Below are 17,950 nucleotides of genomic sequence, written 5' to 3'. Positions count from 1 at the left end.
TGGAATGTGTATGGAGCACGTGAGTAACTATAATTTAGCTCTTAAACATTACACATGGTTCTAGTAAGTGGTATTCTGTATTAAGCACGACATGTTTGTGATAACGATTACCCTTTGTATGGCGGGCAATCCCAGCACCTCTGGGGACAGTACAAGACATCAGACACCTGGGAAATTTTATTGGCTTGATATAGATGGATTTAGAGATCCTGCATGTGAACTGGAAGCTAGTAAAAGAGGTGCTGAGAGACATATTCCTCTCATTATCATGAAAAGGCTGTGACAGATAATCTGTCCTGTAGAGAGCCTTGGAAGACCCTCTTCCTTGCTTAAGTGACAGTGATGGCATAGATGGATTTCACGTCATCCCTCCGTTCCCCTTCTTATGCATCGAGTTTAAATGCTTAGCCTGTATGCAGCCTTTGTGGGGCGGTTTTAATCCACCATTCATATAAATAGCTAAATAAAAATCTTGTTAGGAGTTGCACAAGATACACTGACTTTCCTCTGTAAAGATTTCCTCTTCATGCTTTAGTGATTTAATTACATTACAAATTTCCTAAACAGTGAACTGGGGCAACGTACTGAACTGAAAAGTGAAATAGTATTCTTGTCATAAGTCCTGCTTTAGATTTATATATTTCAAACCTGTACATTACATGTAAGAAGAGAAGCAGGTGGAAGTATGTTGTCTTTTTTTTAATTCCTACTTCACTTAGTCCAGAAAATAAATGGATGCATGAAACCTCGCTCTCCACTTGTTCTCTTGTTGCTCATGAACAGTAGTGAAAAACCTCTGATCACTTGCTTTCTGATGGAAGCAGAACAGAGATTATGGCATTTAATTGATTCAAGTTTTGAGTGTCACACTCAATTGCCGAAACTAAGGATGAAATTTTGGGTGAAGTGGCAAATAGGTGAAACAGTTGAAAGCCCAGAAGGTGCAGTTGGTTGGTAAATGGTTTCATGCACACACAAATCCCAAACTAAACAGCAGATTAATTTGGAAGCTGATACCGAAGTTGGTTACCAAAGAATTTTAGAGCGATAAGATTGAATGATGTATCCAGAGATTATTTACTCCATTTTCCTATCCAAGGCAAGGCTAGTAATTTCCAAAATGCAACTTATATAGCCTTTTAAAAATCTACCCTTAAACCTACTCATTGTGATTTCATGAACAGATTTCCTCAGTAATTAATGTGCTTATCATTTTCCATTGAAGAGTATTCTTTTCACCATTGAATATTACCACAATTTATGACCCTATAAGCTATTTTGCAGCCCATTATTTCTTGACAAGGATAAGGAAAATAGTCTGTTTCCATAAACTTATATGGCTACACTTATAATCCGGAAGTTTTAAAATTATGTTTCACTTTTCCTTTGGCTACATTATGTGTGACTTTATGCCTTTCCTCATATGAGATGTTTTCTAGATTTCGGGGTTTACTCCAGTATGTCTCTGCTGAATCCTTTGTCCCAAAGCAAGAAACAACACTTCAGGTGGGCTGTGGGAATATAGAGAGAAAGGGAGGTTGCTCTTCTGGGCAATACTCCCTTTTAAATGTCACAGGGTGATGCTTGTTTTTTCATAAGACTGTAAGAGTATGTTTAGTTTATGATTTACTGCTACGTCCCATGCGTTTTCTGAAGAATTGCTGCCTAGCCAATGGCCCCTGGTCCACCAATTATAATTGTAATTTCTTTGCCTTCTCTTTCCGCTGGTCCTCCCACCTATGTTTCTTTCTACAGGGGTAGATGAGCCCTTAAACCCCGAGCCATATCTTCATTAGCCAGTAGATATTTTAGCTAGAAAGTAGAAAGAATCTGTCTGACACATAAAGGTTACTGGTTCTTAAATTTACCATCTTAATTGCCCATAGCTATGAATTTAAAGTAGGAAAAATATCTGCATTTCTAGACTTCTGGCAAAGATAAGAAATATGTGGCATTAAAACAAGCGAATAAAATATTTTGGGTTCTAGCTCACATATAGCCTTTTGACTTGAGACATAGTAGTAAATATCAAATTACTTAAATATTGCTATAGATCTCGAGGTTAGGGAAACTTGGATTTTCTGCATGTTAAAAACTATTACATGCTTTTGGTCCAAAAAGCCTGCTTTCACATGAACATATGCGTGGGAGGTGAAATAAAAATAGCTTGCATGACATGGAAAGAGCAGTGGTCATTGGTTGCGATGGGCAAACAATAGCAACGCTAATTGGAAAGTAAATTGAAAAACAAACAATTCAGGAGTTTTCTGCTTGAGTTTCATTCAGTATTGGCAAATTAAATACGATAACTCTAGGGCATCATTGAAATAGATTTTTACCATTCTAATTACTGCTGAAAGGATTAGTCTGAAGTAAGAAATGTGAAAATTATCTATAGAGGACTTTTAAAAATTGCAGTAATGCTTTCAAGCAAAATACTTCCTCATTCTAATAAAAGTGCCCCTCTTCAGTAAATTCTGTGTATCAGGTCTGGGTATATCCTACAATTTACTGATAGTACTCCAAGATGCTCTAATACTGTAATCTGCAAAAAAGTTACATGCAGGTTGAGGGAGCTGGTTCTCCCCTTATACTCCACTCTGGTGACAACCCACCTGGAGTACTGCGTCCAGCTCTGGAGTCCCCAGCAGAAGAAGGACATAGACCTATTTGAGTGTGTCCAGAGGAGGACCATGAAGATGATCAGAGGGCTGGAGCACCTCTCTTATGAGGACAGGCTGAGAGAGTTGGGATTGTTCAACCTGGAGAAGAGAAGGCTCCGGGGAGACCTTATAGTGACCTTCCAGTATCTGAAGGGGGCCTACAAGAAAGCTGGAGAGAAACTTTTTACAAGGGCATGTAGTGATAGAACAATGGGTGATGGCTTCAAACTGGAAGAAGGTAGATTTTGATTAGATATCAGGAGGAAATTTTTCACTGTGCCAGGTGATGAAGTGCTGGAACAAGGAACAGGTTGCCCTGAGAAGTTGTTGAGGCCCCTTCCCTGGACGTGCTCAAGGCCAGGCTGGTTGAGGCTTTGACCAACCTGGTCTAGTGGGTAGTCTCCCTGCCCGTGTCAGGGGGGTTGGAACTAGATGATCATTAAGTCCCTTTCCAACCTAAACCATTCTATGATTCTTTGTTTTTTATGCATGTGGCTTTTCCTCTGAACAAATTCAAGAAAAATCTTAGTGAGACTCAGGCTTCAGGCAGTCTAGTTAATTTGTCGTATCTTTCTGAAATGCCCCTTCTTGAAGAATTTGTGTGAATACTTATTCAACATGTAGACATGATTTCTGAATACTGTAAGAAAAAGGTCAGTGGGTTGTTGCCATGTTGAATGAAAAAATGATCAAAAAAGGCTCTTTGGAAGATGAAAACCAATGCAATTAAAGTGATGTTCTATTACCATTTTATATTAATATTTTCTTTCCCTGTCTTTTTTTTTTTTTTAACAGCTCAAAATTTCTTGTAGCCAAATAATTACACTGCAGGAATTTCAGGTCCCCCAAATAGTACTTTATACGGTGTCATGCTTGAATGGAAGTGGCATGAACAGTAATGTGTGTTGGACTAGGCCCAGAAAAATTTGCTGTTAAGATGCATACTAGTTTCAGGACCAATAAAACTGTGAGATGAAAGACTGGGGAGTTCAATGGAAAAACATATTTGGTATAGGTCTCACTGAGAGTTTCTTTCTTGAAACTCTCAAAAGATATTGGGATTTTTACCTTGAGCTATAGGTAATCTGTCTGAATAACACAAGTGTAGTAGTCCTAGGCACTTAATGTCAAACAGAAAGAAAAGGGAGACTGCTTTGTGATTTTCAGCTTTCTGTATAGACAGTGAGCGAACACACTTCAAAAAGCAGCTAATTATTTTGAAATGCTGAAACCCAGAGCAGGAAAACTGCATGAAGAAAAATGTGAATCTTGGCAAAAAAAAAATCAGTAAGATCATGACTACATGAAAGTCTCTAAAAACATGACAACACGCTGAAAACTGCATATTGTTGAAGAAGGATCTTCAGATCCTTCAAGATCTTGGCAAAAACTAATCTGTGACCTGATAAAGATAATTTTTTTCCTGACAAAGATGTGTTTCTCTCTACTTCTCAAAGGAGTAGAAATGAAAAGTGGAGCAAGATGAAACTGAATTGATACAAAATAGCTGGTGATGTGTGTCTGATAATTTTTCCTTTAGATAATTGCTCCATGTCTGTGTCAAGAAAATAGTTTTATATAGTGTGGGGATCAGTTTCTGGGTCCTTTCAGGCTAACCAAACTTGACACTGTCACTCTCTTGTATAAGCAGTGTATTTTAGCTCTAGGAAGAGGTTTTGCCTGTTTCAGTCAAATCACTAAACTGCAAAATTTTCCTTTGTGGAACTACATTTTATTGGAATGTTCATTATCTCTCTGTTTGTTATATAGCATTATTTCATGGACATTTTATGAATTTAATAATAATTTGTGCATAATGGAATATGAACTTTCTTGGTCATATACAGCCCAAGACATCTCAGTGTTACTTACTGTGCCTTTTCTGTGGATTTACAGTGCCCCTTGAACTAAATTTGGTAATGTGAGTATATATGCACATGACTGTGTAAGTCTACCACTTATGCTCTCCCTCCAACCAATAATGCAATTGAAAAGATGCCCAACCTTCGTGATCCTACTTGTGACATATCAGTAACTCCACTGAGCACATACTCAGTGCTTTTCAAGAGCTAATCCACAAGGGAGCTCCAGTGCTGGGTCAAGGGGGAAGGAGCAACTGGGGCAGGCAGGTCCTTTTTTCCCTCGGCAGGAAGGGGGCACACGGGTTCCAGAGTACAGGGCAGGCAGAGTGTGCAGCTACACGCAGGGTGATGGCTTGCTGCTCCTTTACGGCTTCTCTGGCTGAGTTCCATGTTTCCCGTCAAGCCCTTTGCCAGCACAGCTTTGTTATGGGCCCTTTGACGTGCCCGGGAAATGGCATCTCACCTGAACCACTCATGACTTCAGTTCACTGAGAACCACGGTCAGCCACTTCTGCTTTATAGCTTTCTTGACAGCCTGTGTTCGCTGCGGTTGAATTCTTCCTGATTTATGTCAGCGTGATGTCAGAGCAAGCTTTTCAGCTTGGAGCTCTGTTGAAATCTTATCTTGCAAACAGTAACGGTTAGCTACTGTCATTATCAGAACTTGGTCAGTTTTGTTTTCCTCACTCATGTAGTGTCGATTTGTTTTATATAGTTACGGTCCTACCGGCTGCAAACACCATATTCTGCTTCAGCCAACTCTAGGTTATTAGGTTATGAATGCTAAAAATTATGAGCAGTACTTTAATTTGCATAGTTATATCCACACATCATCCAGAGTGAATAAAAGCCAGATTGTAAAATAATTACAATCTCTTGAAGTAGAGCCAGCCTCACAGACCAGATCCATCCGTCTTCATTAATTTGTATACAGTTCTTTTACCAGAACAAACTTTCTGAAGGTACTCGCATGGGAATGCTGAAACAGCTGCACAACTTTTATTTTGAAGAAAAAAAAAAGTTGAGCCTCGGAACAGTGTGTTTTAAAGAGAGAGAGAGAGAGTGACTCTGCATTTAAGACTTTGACCAGCATGTGTAAGTAGTGCTCTCATGGCTGGAATAATCTAACAAATTTTTACCTGGGTAGCACTTGGCAAAGCTCCCCTTTTTTCTCGCACAGTTGAAAGGAATCCAACACAACTCCGTGCTTCAATCAGCTTGACTCCAGTTTTGCACAGCCTGCCCGGTTTGGTAGTGCACGGCCGTGCCTGGCTTATGTGGCCTCTATGGCCCTTTTCTGCTCCACTGTCAGAAAGAGGGAGGGAGGCTTCCCCCAGCACCAAAATATCGTTCTGTGTGCTCTCTGCAGCACAGTAGCTAAGAACAAGTTTCCCGATTACTCCCTGGTCTTTTTGGAGCTATTTGCTGGAAGAAGTCTTTTTCCCCACTTTAAATGGATGATTGTGTTACAATCAAGAAAAAGCATCTCCAAAGACCAATCTTTCGGTAAGTGATGCTATTATTACTTTGAACTGAAAATGTTATGAACTTTACTCTTTACATCCTATTTATTAACTTAAAGTTCATATGCAAACACAAAAAATTGTTCACGAGGAAGAGTCTAATATTACGTAGCCTGGTAACATGTGAGATGATTTTGGTGCTCAGAATATATTTTTTTCACTTGAACTGAGACTTTATAGAAGTTTTTTGCCTCTCCTCTCTGTCTTCTGTGTTCTCTAAAGTTTGGTGTGGTATTGTCTTTATTATGAACGACGAACAGCGTAGCTCTTGAAAACTTTTTGTGTGTGTTTTGTTTTCCTACAGCTCTGCAGTGCCTCACTGTATTCTGGAATTATAAAACTGTTTAAGTGTGCAACGTGGTTCTTGGTTGGTTTAGCTGATTATGTCTGGTGGCAGAATTTTAATACTTGAAATGATACACCTTTCAGAGTAAAGTAGCTTTCTTATTGGGATGTGCAGACAAGTGCTTAAAGTATAACTAATTTGTAGGACTCTTCTGCTAGGAAAGGTTCAAGTTTAAAGAGTCATAAGTTGGAGTTTTTGTGAGGTGGTTCTCCACTGCTTCCTACATATGTTATTTTGATTTATGACACGTCTTTATGATTTCTGATTATTTTATATTTTAAAGTCCATTATACAATTATTTTTACAGATCAGGATTAGATCTAGTTTATTTGTGCTTTTTACCATGGGAAACCCCTTGCTTTCCTTTGGCCAGTCCTAACTTCAGACCAAGTGACCTTGAGTAGGAAATAATGTTTCTCAAACTACTATGGATAAGGATGCAGTGGCTGTAAGATTAAATAAACCTGCAATAGTTCACACTTTCTTTGTGGCTGGTGACATCTTTAACAAAAATCCAGTTCTTATTGGGTGACATCAGTAGGAAGAATATTGTAACCACAGTGTTGATATGACAAATATAAAATTAGAGGTGGTCCAAGAGCAAATACAGGATTGTAATTTATTGGATGACCACTACTGATGTCATATATTATGGCAGTACAGTAAGGGTTGGTATTGCAGCTCCAGAGTAAGTTCAGACAGGTAGTCATGACAGGATTATGTACTACTAACATTATGTGTGCAGAAATCTTTCAGTAGTTACAGTTATAGTGCAGAAATAAAATCTGGACATTAAAAGGTTACTGCAGGAGTGAAGTGACTTAACCGTTAACCTTAAATTGTAATGTCCTGTGTGGATTTGCTGTGCAATTTATATCATAAATTAAATTAAATATTTTGCACTTTGCTTTAATAAAGTGGAGTTAAGAAGTTATCTCACATAAAGCTTTTGACTAATGATTAAGACACATTTGATATTTTCCTGAAGGGATATCTTTATTTAAACTAATAGTTTATTTCAATATATTTCAGTTTAAACATCAATAATTGTTTTTAAGGATCTATGATAATTATTCCATATGCTGTAACTTTAAAAAAAAAAGTAATCTTTTACATGCACATTCTTCACAGTCTTTTGGGGCCATTAGAATTGCGGGTGAATTAAGTGCATGTTTCCTGATGTGTTTAGGAATCAGCTACAGAAATCTGCTGTAGATAGTGTAGTACTGGATAGTTTGCAAGAGCTTTCTTAACGGATGTTTCCCTAAATTGCTTTGTGGGAGTAAAGTTAACTCAATGAAATACAAGAAGTTTCAACATTTCTGACTGAAATCCATTCCCGCAAATCAGTTCTAAATACAGAACAGCAACTAACTACTGTTGGCATGCTTAATCCAGAGCAAGAAAACCCCTAATATGGAAAGCCCCCTAAGAGTCCACAGCTCTGCAGTGACTCTTCTGGCAAAAGATTTTTGTAATACTACAGTAAATGCTTAAGAAACGTTTCCAAGGTCAAGACCAGCATAATATTTTAGTCAGCTCAAACGTAAAGACAATCTCTGTATGCCATAAAGATCGTATCATGTACAATAAATACAGATGCTATCAAAGTACATTAAAGACCTGTTTTTTCTAATGTGTGTTCATTTTCCTTATGACTTTGGAAACTATTTTGCCAGTGAGAAAGTGTTCTTGTACAAGAATTGTGAAGATTTAGCCTAAATCCTTTTAATCCTGTAGTTTTCTCTCCCTGGGTTTGAAATGGTTTTGCTGGGCCCAGACCTTACATCGAGGGAACTGAATTAGCAGTCTAGTCAATTTTTCCAAAAAAAAAAAAAAAAAAAAAAAGGAAGAAAATATCAAATTACCCAAATTTAATATATTTTGATATTTATCCATGTTTCACCTACAGCAAACACTAATTGTAGGTTACTCTTAAAATTTGAGTTTTTCTCGGGAGCTATGTCAGATCTTGATAAGTAGATATGAATATTTTCCTACTTAGCAAAGTTACATTTACGGTGGATTTATACTCTTACTTGAGTTGCCCTCCCAGTAATGTAAAAAATGGGTTGAGTAGCTATTCTAGATTGTGTCTTTAATATGACCAATTGTCTACATAAGAATGGGATAGCTCTTATGTTTCAAAGTGGGAAACAATTATAAAAAGACACTTCTGATTATTTTTCAGTTTATTTGTAAAAGTCCTGAATTTATGAACTAAACATGTTAAAATACTGGGAATGAAGTGTAACTTTTGGTATTTGCTGCACAGTAGTGCTTGGAAAAAAACTAAAAAATTCATTCAGAAATATAACTGTGAAAAAGCTAAGCCTATGAATCATGTTGAACTGATTACTAAAGCACATCGATTTGGATAAAATTTTGTAATTGCATCAGAAACTGACTGCCAAATACTTAAAGATTCCCATGTTCCTTAATATCAAAAGAACAGTTTGCTATATGCAAAGATATATTTCAACAGAACTTGTAGCTTGGATATTCACTGGCTATTTTAATGCTAACATAAATTACTGAGGACATTCCAAATTTTTATTAAGAACAGCATCTTGAGCATGTTTGCTATAACTGGAGATGGTGAAATTAATTCAAACAATAAACAAATCAGCTTTCTCAAAGAAAGCAGTGGGAGCTTCATAGCTCTGACATTTAAAATTGGACTGAATAAAGCCATATAAAATGTGCTGTAGGGAACAAATCCTTCCCTGCCAACTGCATAGATTAGATGACATAATAGGTGTTTTAGTTCTCAAATTTCTGTGATTTCTATTAACATAAGAATCTACACAGTCATTAGTGAAAGCTTATACTGAAGCTAACTTTTTTCTGCACTGTGCTTCCGTCTTCAGGGGGGGTGGGTTGTGGACTTTGGTCTTCCTGGTCTTGGCTGTGAATGCAAGCAAAAGGATCAGTGTATCACAAAGGAAGTTTTTCTTTTGGTGTCTTTTTTCCCTTGGAAGGATCAAGAAAGCCTGGAATTATTTCAAGAAACTCATGGTCTTTTGAGATTTCCAGATCAATGGCAATTGGATAATAACAAAGAATTTGTCCTTGCTGTGTAACGTCTTTGATTTAAGGCTCTGAATGTGCTTTAAAAATATTGATATGTTAGCTGCAAAGTACCTCTCTTTTCTGTTCTGCACATTTTCAGTGGTCTCATGCAATTTTGGATCAAGGGTTTTCACTTAGAGCAGTAGGGACAGAAATATAGGGCTCATGGTGCTGAAAACAAGAGAAAGAACAAGGGTGAAAAACACTTGTTTTCCAGCTCTTCAGGGAGCCCTATTATTATCTTTTCTATGGTGTCTGCATATGAAAGAAGCTCCTTGTACTGCTACTGTTGTTCCAGTATCTTTGTTCATTATATATATGAATGTTATATTAACTGCAATTAACTAGACTGGATATCTCTATAACTTTGAATTGTCCTTTACTGAGAAAATACCCATTCCAGTCCTTCGGTTTCTTGCTTCTAGTCCCTTAAAATCCCTTAAAATATATATGGCAGATTTTTTATTTTATTCTGTACTAAAGTCAGCTCCAAAAATTCAGTGCTGATCCTCGCCATAATGCATTGGCAGAAACTATTGGAATAGTTTCCACCACTACAGGGCACATAGGTAATTATATTCTGTATACACTGTACAGTATATTGTAAATGTTTACAAAGACCTGGTTTCCTGTTTCTGCTGCTGTAATTTGTGGAATAGGAATGATCCTATCAATAACTACTTGTTTTTTTTTTTACTTACATGCAGTGTAATGAAATATAGAAATAGCATGTTCTGGGACTTCTAGATATTATAAGTTTTTGGTGGAGACTCTTTTTCTCTGGAAAATATGTACTAAGGAATGTAGCAAAAAATAACAATCACTGTAATGCCCTTACATGGCTTTTCTTTTTTCTTTTTTTTTTTTTTTCTTTTTTCTTTTTTCCTCTCCTGGATGCTCAAAGTATTCATGAATTCTACCAGGTACAAGTAAATACATGCTCATCTATGCTAACACATTTTTTTTTCCTATTTTTGATTTCTATCTTACTCTCTTACTCCTGTTGCTTCAATATAGTATATACTGAAGAGGTATATTTGTGTTTTTCATGGGTATAACTGGTATTTGCACCTTTCAATTAGTGTCTGTGGAAGAAGTACTAATTCAGAACAACACGTGAAGAGGAAGCAACTTACTCAGTAAACAAGCAAAAATTTGTGTAACTATGGGAAGCCTAGAAAGATTTTAAGCAGATTTTAACTGCTTAGAAGCTCATAAAAAAAAAAAAGGATGTTTTCTCCCTTTATTTGCAGTGGCCTTGAAATGGGTCCAGATAATAATAATCTTTATACTGTGTATAGGGAATAAAAAGATGTATGGGAAACTTTGCCAGATTTATGTTGAATTGTGCACTGCAATTATGATGAATGTACATTATATGTCATTATTGCTAGTGATAGCTTAATTGTAAATTAATGTAGCATATTAATTTAATGAGTGACAATTTATTCCTGTGATGTAGGAGGAAGGTGGGCAGAGAAGAGAAGATGCAGTCATCCTTTGTTTTTTGCTCTAAGGAAAGGCAGGAATGTAAAAACACAGCTCCATAGGAACACCCTGAAGTCACAGTCTGTTTCTTGGTTGCCCTTTGCCCAAATGGCAAAGTTTTCTGCAACTTCTGCAAAGCTACGTATGGTTCATAGCCATGGCCATCCTCTTGGTGATGTTGCTAAGGGTATTTTCTGCCTACCTGCTTATTTCTACCCATTCCTGTGTGGCTTTAATGGCTTCACTGACAATGCCCAAAGATATTTATGTAGTTGTTTGTTGGTTTAAACTACCAATAGTTTTTAAAAATGACAGTACCTTAGAAGAGCTAGCTTATATATTGGAATTAGAAAGAGGTTGGTGTAAAAAAGTAATAATAAAATAACTGGGTTTTAGGAGGAGGGCTGAGAGGACAGCAGCGTCTGTTCCTAGCATGATAAGAAGCTATGAAAAAACAGTTTGATTGAAGCAATAAGTGAAGACATTTTTGAGGACTACCCAGATCATTAGGAAGGGTATAAAAGGTTCTTAGAAATTCATACTAATAAATTACACTGTTTTTGAGAACATGACACTTCCAGAAGATGGTGGAAAGGAAAATAAAACCTGAAGCAGTGCATCAAAAAATTTATCAGTAGGTGGCATTTTGTAAATTAAGAAAGCAGCAGAGACAGAGTAGTAGATTAGGTAGGGGGAAAGCATGGAGAATCCAATCTTCAGACAGATGATACACATGTATTCAATAAGTAGATTGAAAGGAGGCAGAACCAAGTGCGTTATAAATGGAAAAGAAAAGGAGCAAATGTCTTACATTTGCTTTTGTAGCTTAAAGCTGTTCAAATACATTTGAACAGCTGTCCAAATGTTAGTATTCAACCCCTTAATCATACTAGAAAAAGGTGAATAAATGCATTTTAGAAAATTCAGCAAGAAAAAAGCCTGTTTGAAACTAAATGAAATGCTCTATAATATAGGTAGCTTGGCCATAATTAGTTTGAGATAGGAAGTTAGAAGAGTGTTTATAGCCATCCCAGTAATAGTAGGCTAGATTGCTGTTGAAGTGATGAGGGGAATCCTGACTGGTTTTAAGAAAGAACTTAAGAGACGCTGTTCTGGTGCTTTCAACAGCTGAAAACAAAAGCTTCTGGTGGATAAGAACTATCACATGTTTTTATATTTTAGTCTACTGAAATTCCTAACATAAGACAGTTCATTAATGAGGGTCTGCTAATTTATTTAACTGAAAAGCATTTTGTTTTATATTGTTGTATGTCCAGTTTTGCTGTGTCCTGGGTTGCATTTTCTAGGGAGCATACCATATGAAAAGCAATATTGCCTATGTATCTCAAGCTTTTTCTTACAACTTTACGTAGTTCCTACTTAATCAAGAACTGGTTTAACACTAACGTTGACTGTAGACTTCTGAAGAGGAAATGTTAAGTGAGAATTGATGTGCTTTCGGTGAGAATTGATGTGCTTTCAGTGATTAACATTTTCATCTCTAAGGATTACTTTTAATTGGAATTAAAGTGTCATTTGCATGGTTTGGAAGGACATTCTCGGGGAAGTCAGGTTATGCCTCAACCAGGATCAAAAAGAGGCAATTTTCTGGCCCACAGCAGCAGATCAGGCATAGTTAGTTGCTTTTCAGAGGAGTTAAGAAGGGAGGAGTGGAACTTCTATTATCCCTGAAGAAATAGGAGTGATGAGCACTCTGAGTGTACAGCAGGCACCTGGCTTTGTGGCAGTGCTCCTTCAAGAGAAGAAAGCAATGAAGAAGGAACAAGAGAATGTTCAAAAGCAGACAGTGAATTTTTTGCACAGCCTAGAAAATAGAGAGGACAATAAGCAGCAAAGAAGTTGAATTCTGTTGAGAGCTGAGACTGAATTAATTTTTTCCCTGGTTGGGAATTTTTTTTTCTCCAATTTTTTTCTGAAAAATCAGGAATGAAAATGTAATTCTTTCTGGAGTGGAATTAAATTATTCTGGAGGCAGATTGAAGAAATAAATTATATATGCAAGCGTTTGGGGTCCTGGCATTGTGAAACATTGTATTGGACATACATTTTGTCAGACATAATAGCCATAAACCAAACCCTGTTATGCTGCGTTCTTCAGTTTTCTGAGACAAAGCCTAGGAGTGAAGAAGAAACACTGTAAATGGATATGATGGAAAGAAAAACACTGGCCCACTGTGCAGATTAACAGTGATTTATATTTTCAAACTGGTAGGAAAAGGAGCTGTAGCAAAAGCTAAGAGTCACTCTTATTTCACAGACCTTGCAGCCTTCAGTTTGGTGGGAGAGATTTATTTTTGCTCTTCCTGTGCATTATCCTTTTCTGGAAAGTTGTATGTTGTACTCATCTAGTAAGAATACTAATTTCTGCTTTCCTGAAGCATTACTACCTTCAGTACCCAGAGAGTACATGGCACATGTCTTGTCTCAGGTTAGCATGCTTCGTATCCATGTAAAAAACTCCATGATGAAAACTGTAGCTTGTCCTTTGCAGCGGCTCCATCAAGAAAATGTAAGGAATTAGCAAAGGAAATATGCCCTATCTTGCATGTTTAAGTAATAGGCAGGGTTTACCTGCAAACGCAGAGTTTTTGTTTCTCTGTGGTGGTGAGAAGAATGCATTGGAGCATGGCCTAGCGTCTTGCTGGGGTGAGGGACTGGGGTGAAGGTAGATCTCTCGCCTGTGTATCTGGGAGTGGAAATCAGTAGAGGAGGGAGGGGAGGCTGACTCCCCCTAGAAGCAGCAGCAAAGAGGGGAAGTGAAGTTCCTTTATACAGTTTATAAACAGCTGTTTCTATCAAACCAGGGTCAATATCTTCCAGCATAATCCTGGCTAGATCATAGGGGTCTCACACCATTGGTTTAAAAGACCGACTAGTATGACTTTCTGGGTTTCTAATTTGCCTGTGTGTACATGAATGCACTTGAAGCAAAAGAAATTCACTCATGTAGCGGATCTGTGTGTGTTGGGATTGGTCACAATGTTGAGGTGCTCATTAGTATTAATGTATAATTAGTATTAATCTGCTTGGAAATTGTCTTCCCTAAATAGGAGAATGCAAATGGGTATCTCCGGAAGACATGACATTTAAAGTATTTTTCTTTTTTTTTCCGTTCATAGGCTTAATATTTCAATGTATTCTGTATTTATAATATTTTGGCTTGCCCCTAAGGACCTATTGGATAATGTCATTAAAAATTGATTTCCAAACCAGGAGAGAACAGTAAAGAAAAATCCAGGCCAATACCCTATTTATTACTGGAAGTTACAGGAATCTTGACTTCTGAAATTATTAATTTTCCATTAAACAATCATACACTTGCAAGCATTCACTTTAATTCTTCATAATTTCTCCTTTTGTGTACATAAAATGATACATAATAGAAAAAATGACAGAAACTGCCTACCAACCTAAGAATGATAACTATATTGATTTACTTTTAAAATTAATATGAAGGTGAAAACAGGATTTTGTAAGGCATTAAAAAGAGTTTATCTTTTAAATATTTCTAACTTTCTGTCATGACTGTGATGCCTATGAGGCAATAATGACAAAGTCATGAAGAAAATTAGCAAAGCCAAAAGAAGGACTGGGGAACAGTTTACATAAAGCTTTGGAACTGCTATCCCAAAGAATTTTCTGAATTCTGCTCTCAATAATGATTTTAAATTTCTTTTAAAAATGTGAATTTTGATGACTTTCATAGACATCTGCATAGACTGCATTGGCATAAACCTGTGCTTTTCTGAGCTCAGCTACTAGTGTGCAAAATTGGACTTATCGGTATGTTCTTTGATAAGAGCTTAGTTGGCCATTGCAACACTACATCTAAAATTATACCACTTGCTTTAATGTTCTTGTCTGGCAATCTGGTTTATTCAGAGTTTGGAAACCTGAAATTCAGCAGGAAAGAGGAGAAAATACGAAGGACTTGAGAGCTTCATGCATAATACAGGTTCATCTAGAAATACTAACAACTAATATAAGCAGTTCAGTTATGTTAGCCTTAATATCTTAACTCATATACATAAATTTGTACATAGCCTTAAATAAAACCCTGGGTCTTCATTTATACATTATGATCTCAGCGTAAAATTGTAAAACTAACCAGAAAAATGTAGATTTTCTTCTGGTATCAAGTATAACTCATTTTCAGTCCCGCTAAGTCTCTGCAAGGCGTTGTGTTGTGTTGTGGAATTATAACAACATTTTTATTTTTAACAAGAAGTGTGCATGGAAATGTAGAAAAAGAAATATTTTCCATTACTTCATCTTTAAGTTTTGAAATTATTACTATAATACTAGGAGCTGTAAGCCAGAAATGTTGGATGATTACAAAAAGAGCAAGCAAAGAAATTGCAAATCATGGAAATATGATTTATTGATCAAATATTTGTAAAAATTATATCCATCATGAACTACTATAATAGGTGCCTTCTAAGCATGGATATTTATAGATCATTGTACTATTATGAAAAAGCCTGTCCTCAATTTATTAGTCTTGAAGATCATGCTTTACCATAATAAGAATAAATTCAACATTGTCTGTTGCTATTGTACTATGTTACCATTTAGTAGGCTCAGTCCCGACTGAGAGCCTTTTATGCTAAGTGGTGTACTAATAGAGACTCTGAGTGCTTTTTGATGATAGACTCACAAAAAGTTAAAAATACTAGAAATCTCATCAAAAGGAGAGGATAACTCATGGGGATGGATGATCAGTGAATTAAGCACAGGGAAAGCCAGGCATGTCATTGGTGCTGGAGGTGGAGATCATTTCATAGTGAGAGTGGAGGAGGAGTCAAGCCTGGCTGTTCTTAAATGGAGGAGATTGCTGCATATTGGTAGTGGGAGGGGAAGAGACCTGGGTTTTGGGAAAGGTTGAAGAAAGAGCTGGTGATTGTGAGTGGGAAAGGACATAGGAAGGGAGGCAAGTGGGAGGATAGGGCATGGTATAAGCAAGTGAATCTATGTTTACATCGTAAATCAAGTCTGAAAAATCTCTTCTCTTACCTCTGCTTACCTTGCAATGGAGATGTGGTTTCTCCAGCACTGTATGTGCCCATTGCTGCTCTGGGAGCCACTGAGGCGCTCCACAAGCTTGTGCCAACACAGGACTTATGATGACTCCGTGGTGACGTCTGGCAGTGTTGACCAGGTTTTGAGTGTTGCTGTTTCCACTCCAGGGTCTCTCCCTGCTGCTCCAAATTTCTGTGCTTCCTCTCTACTTTCTTTCAAGCAAACTTCTTTGTTTCAGAAATTGGTTCATAATTCCCTGGTTTATGTTTAATGTGGCGGATGGTCATCTTCCTCTTTAACATAAACAGTTTTGGGAAACAACCCTGTCAGAGAGTTTTATGTATCCCATCCACACACACTATTTACACTCATGCTCCTATTTTAACAGCTGATGTTATCTGGCCCTTTTGCTGTAGATGGACTCTGCAGATGCCCCCGCAGATGCAGATGAAGAGTCAGGATTTTAAGTATAGGATGTCAGTATCAGAATTGAACTTGATGATGATTGGGGTGAATATGTGAATATATGAAACAACACAAAATGTAGTGGCTTTCGTGGCAGAGGAACGCTTAGAAATTGATAGGAGCTTGTGGAATTGAGAAAGGAAGGATGATGAGAAACTTTACAGAAATGATGTAAAGCAAAAAAAAAGAGAGAAATGGATAATAAAGAAGTTAAAGCAATATTAAAAGAGGAAGAGATGAGTAACGGAATATAATGAGTAATGTGGAAATGTAAAGATAAGCAGGTGGTGAGCTGACAAAAAAATTAATGAGAATATGGTCATTTGCAGTTTTATATGCTTACTCATCCCTTAATACACTAAAACATAAATTGTGTTAATTATTCCATCTTATCTGTAGGTAGACCACAGATAGTGACAATGGTGAAATATGTTAAATATTTAATGTCAGCCTGATGGTCTGTCTGGGACACTGCTACTGTGCTGTTTTGTGCTATTCCCAGGCAAACTTTTCCAAGGTTAATGATGAACTCAAGAGACATTACAAGATCAGTTGTTGAGTCATTTTCCAACTGGCATGAGCGAGCTTTGTAGTTTCTCATTATGAAAAATGTCTGACTCCTTAAGGTACTTTAAGGCATATGAAGAATCCCCTTGGGAAGCAGATCCTGGTGGTGGTGCTTTTGGTTTTTGTTTTTTAGTTTGCAAAAATAAAGTAAAGCAATTTCTTGATCACCAGAAATGTTGACATACAGCTTTCCTCCAGGCCTGCATCTAGTATTTGAAACATTGCCAGACGCAGAGAAATTAGGTCTACTTTATTGTTCTGTACTGACATTCTGATTGTTGGAACTCAAAAGTTTTCAGTCCATGTTCAGACTTTAAAGAGTGCTGCTTTTGCCATGTCCTGGTGGTTGTTATAGATTTTATGGGTAGATGTTTCTACTTTTCAAGGAAATTAGTTTGGTCTCCTGGTGGCGACAACTGAGAAGCATTTTGTGCTGAGCTGATCATTCTTAAATTATTCATCTCCTAACTTTAGAAAACCCAGCTTTTAGCACCAGAATAACAGGTTCTGTTAACCTTTCATTTGAGAGCTAATCATGTGTTTTCTTGTGGCTTTGGATAGACACAGACTGGAACTTTTGTTTTATGTAAAACAGATAAAATGCATTGATGTAAAACTAATACATTGTAGCAACCTTCTCTGTTGATAATGGACAATTACAAGGAATTGTTTAAACATTGTTGTGAACCAAATTAATAGCTTCTTTAATGATGGAGAAAGGTTTTCAGTGCTATAACATGCTTCATAAAAATAAAAATTGAATTAATATTATACCCAGATAGCTGCAATGTTTTTCCTAAATAATTAACAGTATTTTCTTCTGTTTTGAACAAAAACAAATTATTGACTCCCTGTAAAAAATGCATATGGATTTTAAACTGTTTTCAGCAAGACTGATCTAGCCAGAATGATTGCCCCTTCAGG

The 17,950-nt window shown here is 36.9% G+C and overlaps 1 protein-coding gene across 5 annotated transcripts in view; it reads left to right on the top strand.

Moving 5' to 3' along the window:
* The window catches only part of PDE1A (phosphodiesterase 1A), a 160,883-nt gene that overhangs the window by 32,731 nt on the left and 110,202 nt on the right, over positions 1 to 17,950 (top strand). The window contains exon 1 of one of the 5 annotated variants that reach the window (XM_014954706.1): positions 5,626 to 6,031. The exons of the other annotated variants lie outside the window; for them this stretch is intronic. Coding sequence (XP_014810192.1) covers positions 5,979 to 6,031 — 53 coding nt within the window. The 5' untranslated portion in view covers positions 5,626 to 5,978. Of the gene's footprint in view, positions 1 to 5,625; positions 6,032 to 17,950 lie in introns of those variants that run through there. 5 annotated transcript variants of the gene reach the window in all.

This window comes from Calidris pugnax, unplaced genomic scaffold (assembly GCF_001431845.1).
Source record: "Calidris pugnax isolate Ruff unplaced genomic scaffold, ASM143184v1 scaffold103, whole genome shotgun sequence".
Classification (NCBI taxonomy): Eukaryota; Metazoa; Chordata; class Aves; order Charadriiformes; family Scolopacidae; genus Calidris; species Calidris pugnax.
Note: the sequence above shows the minus strand (reverse complement) of the source record. Positions and strands in the feature narration are given on the sequence as shown.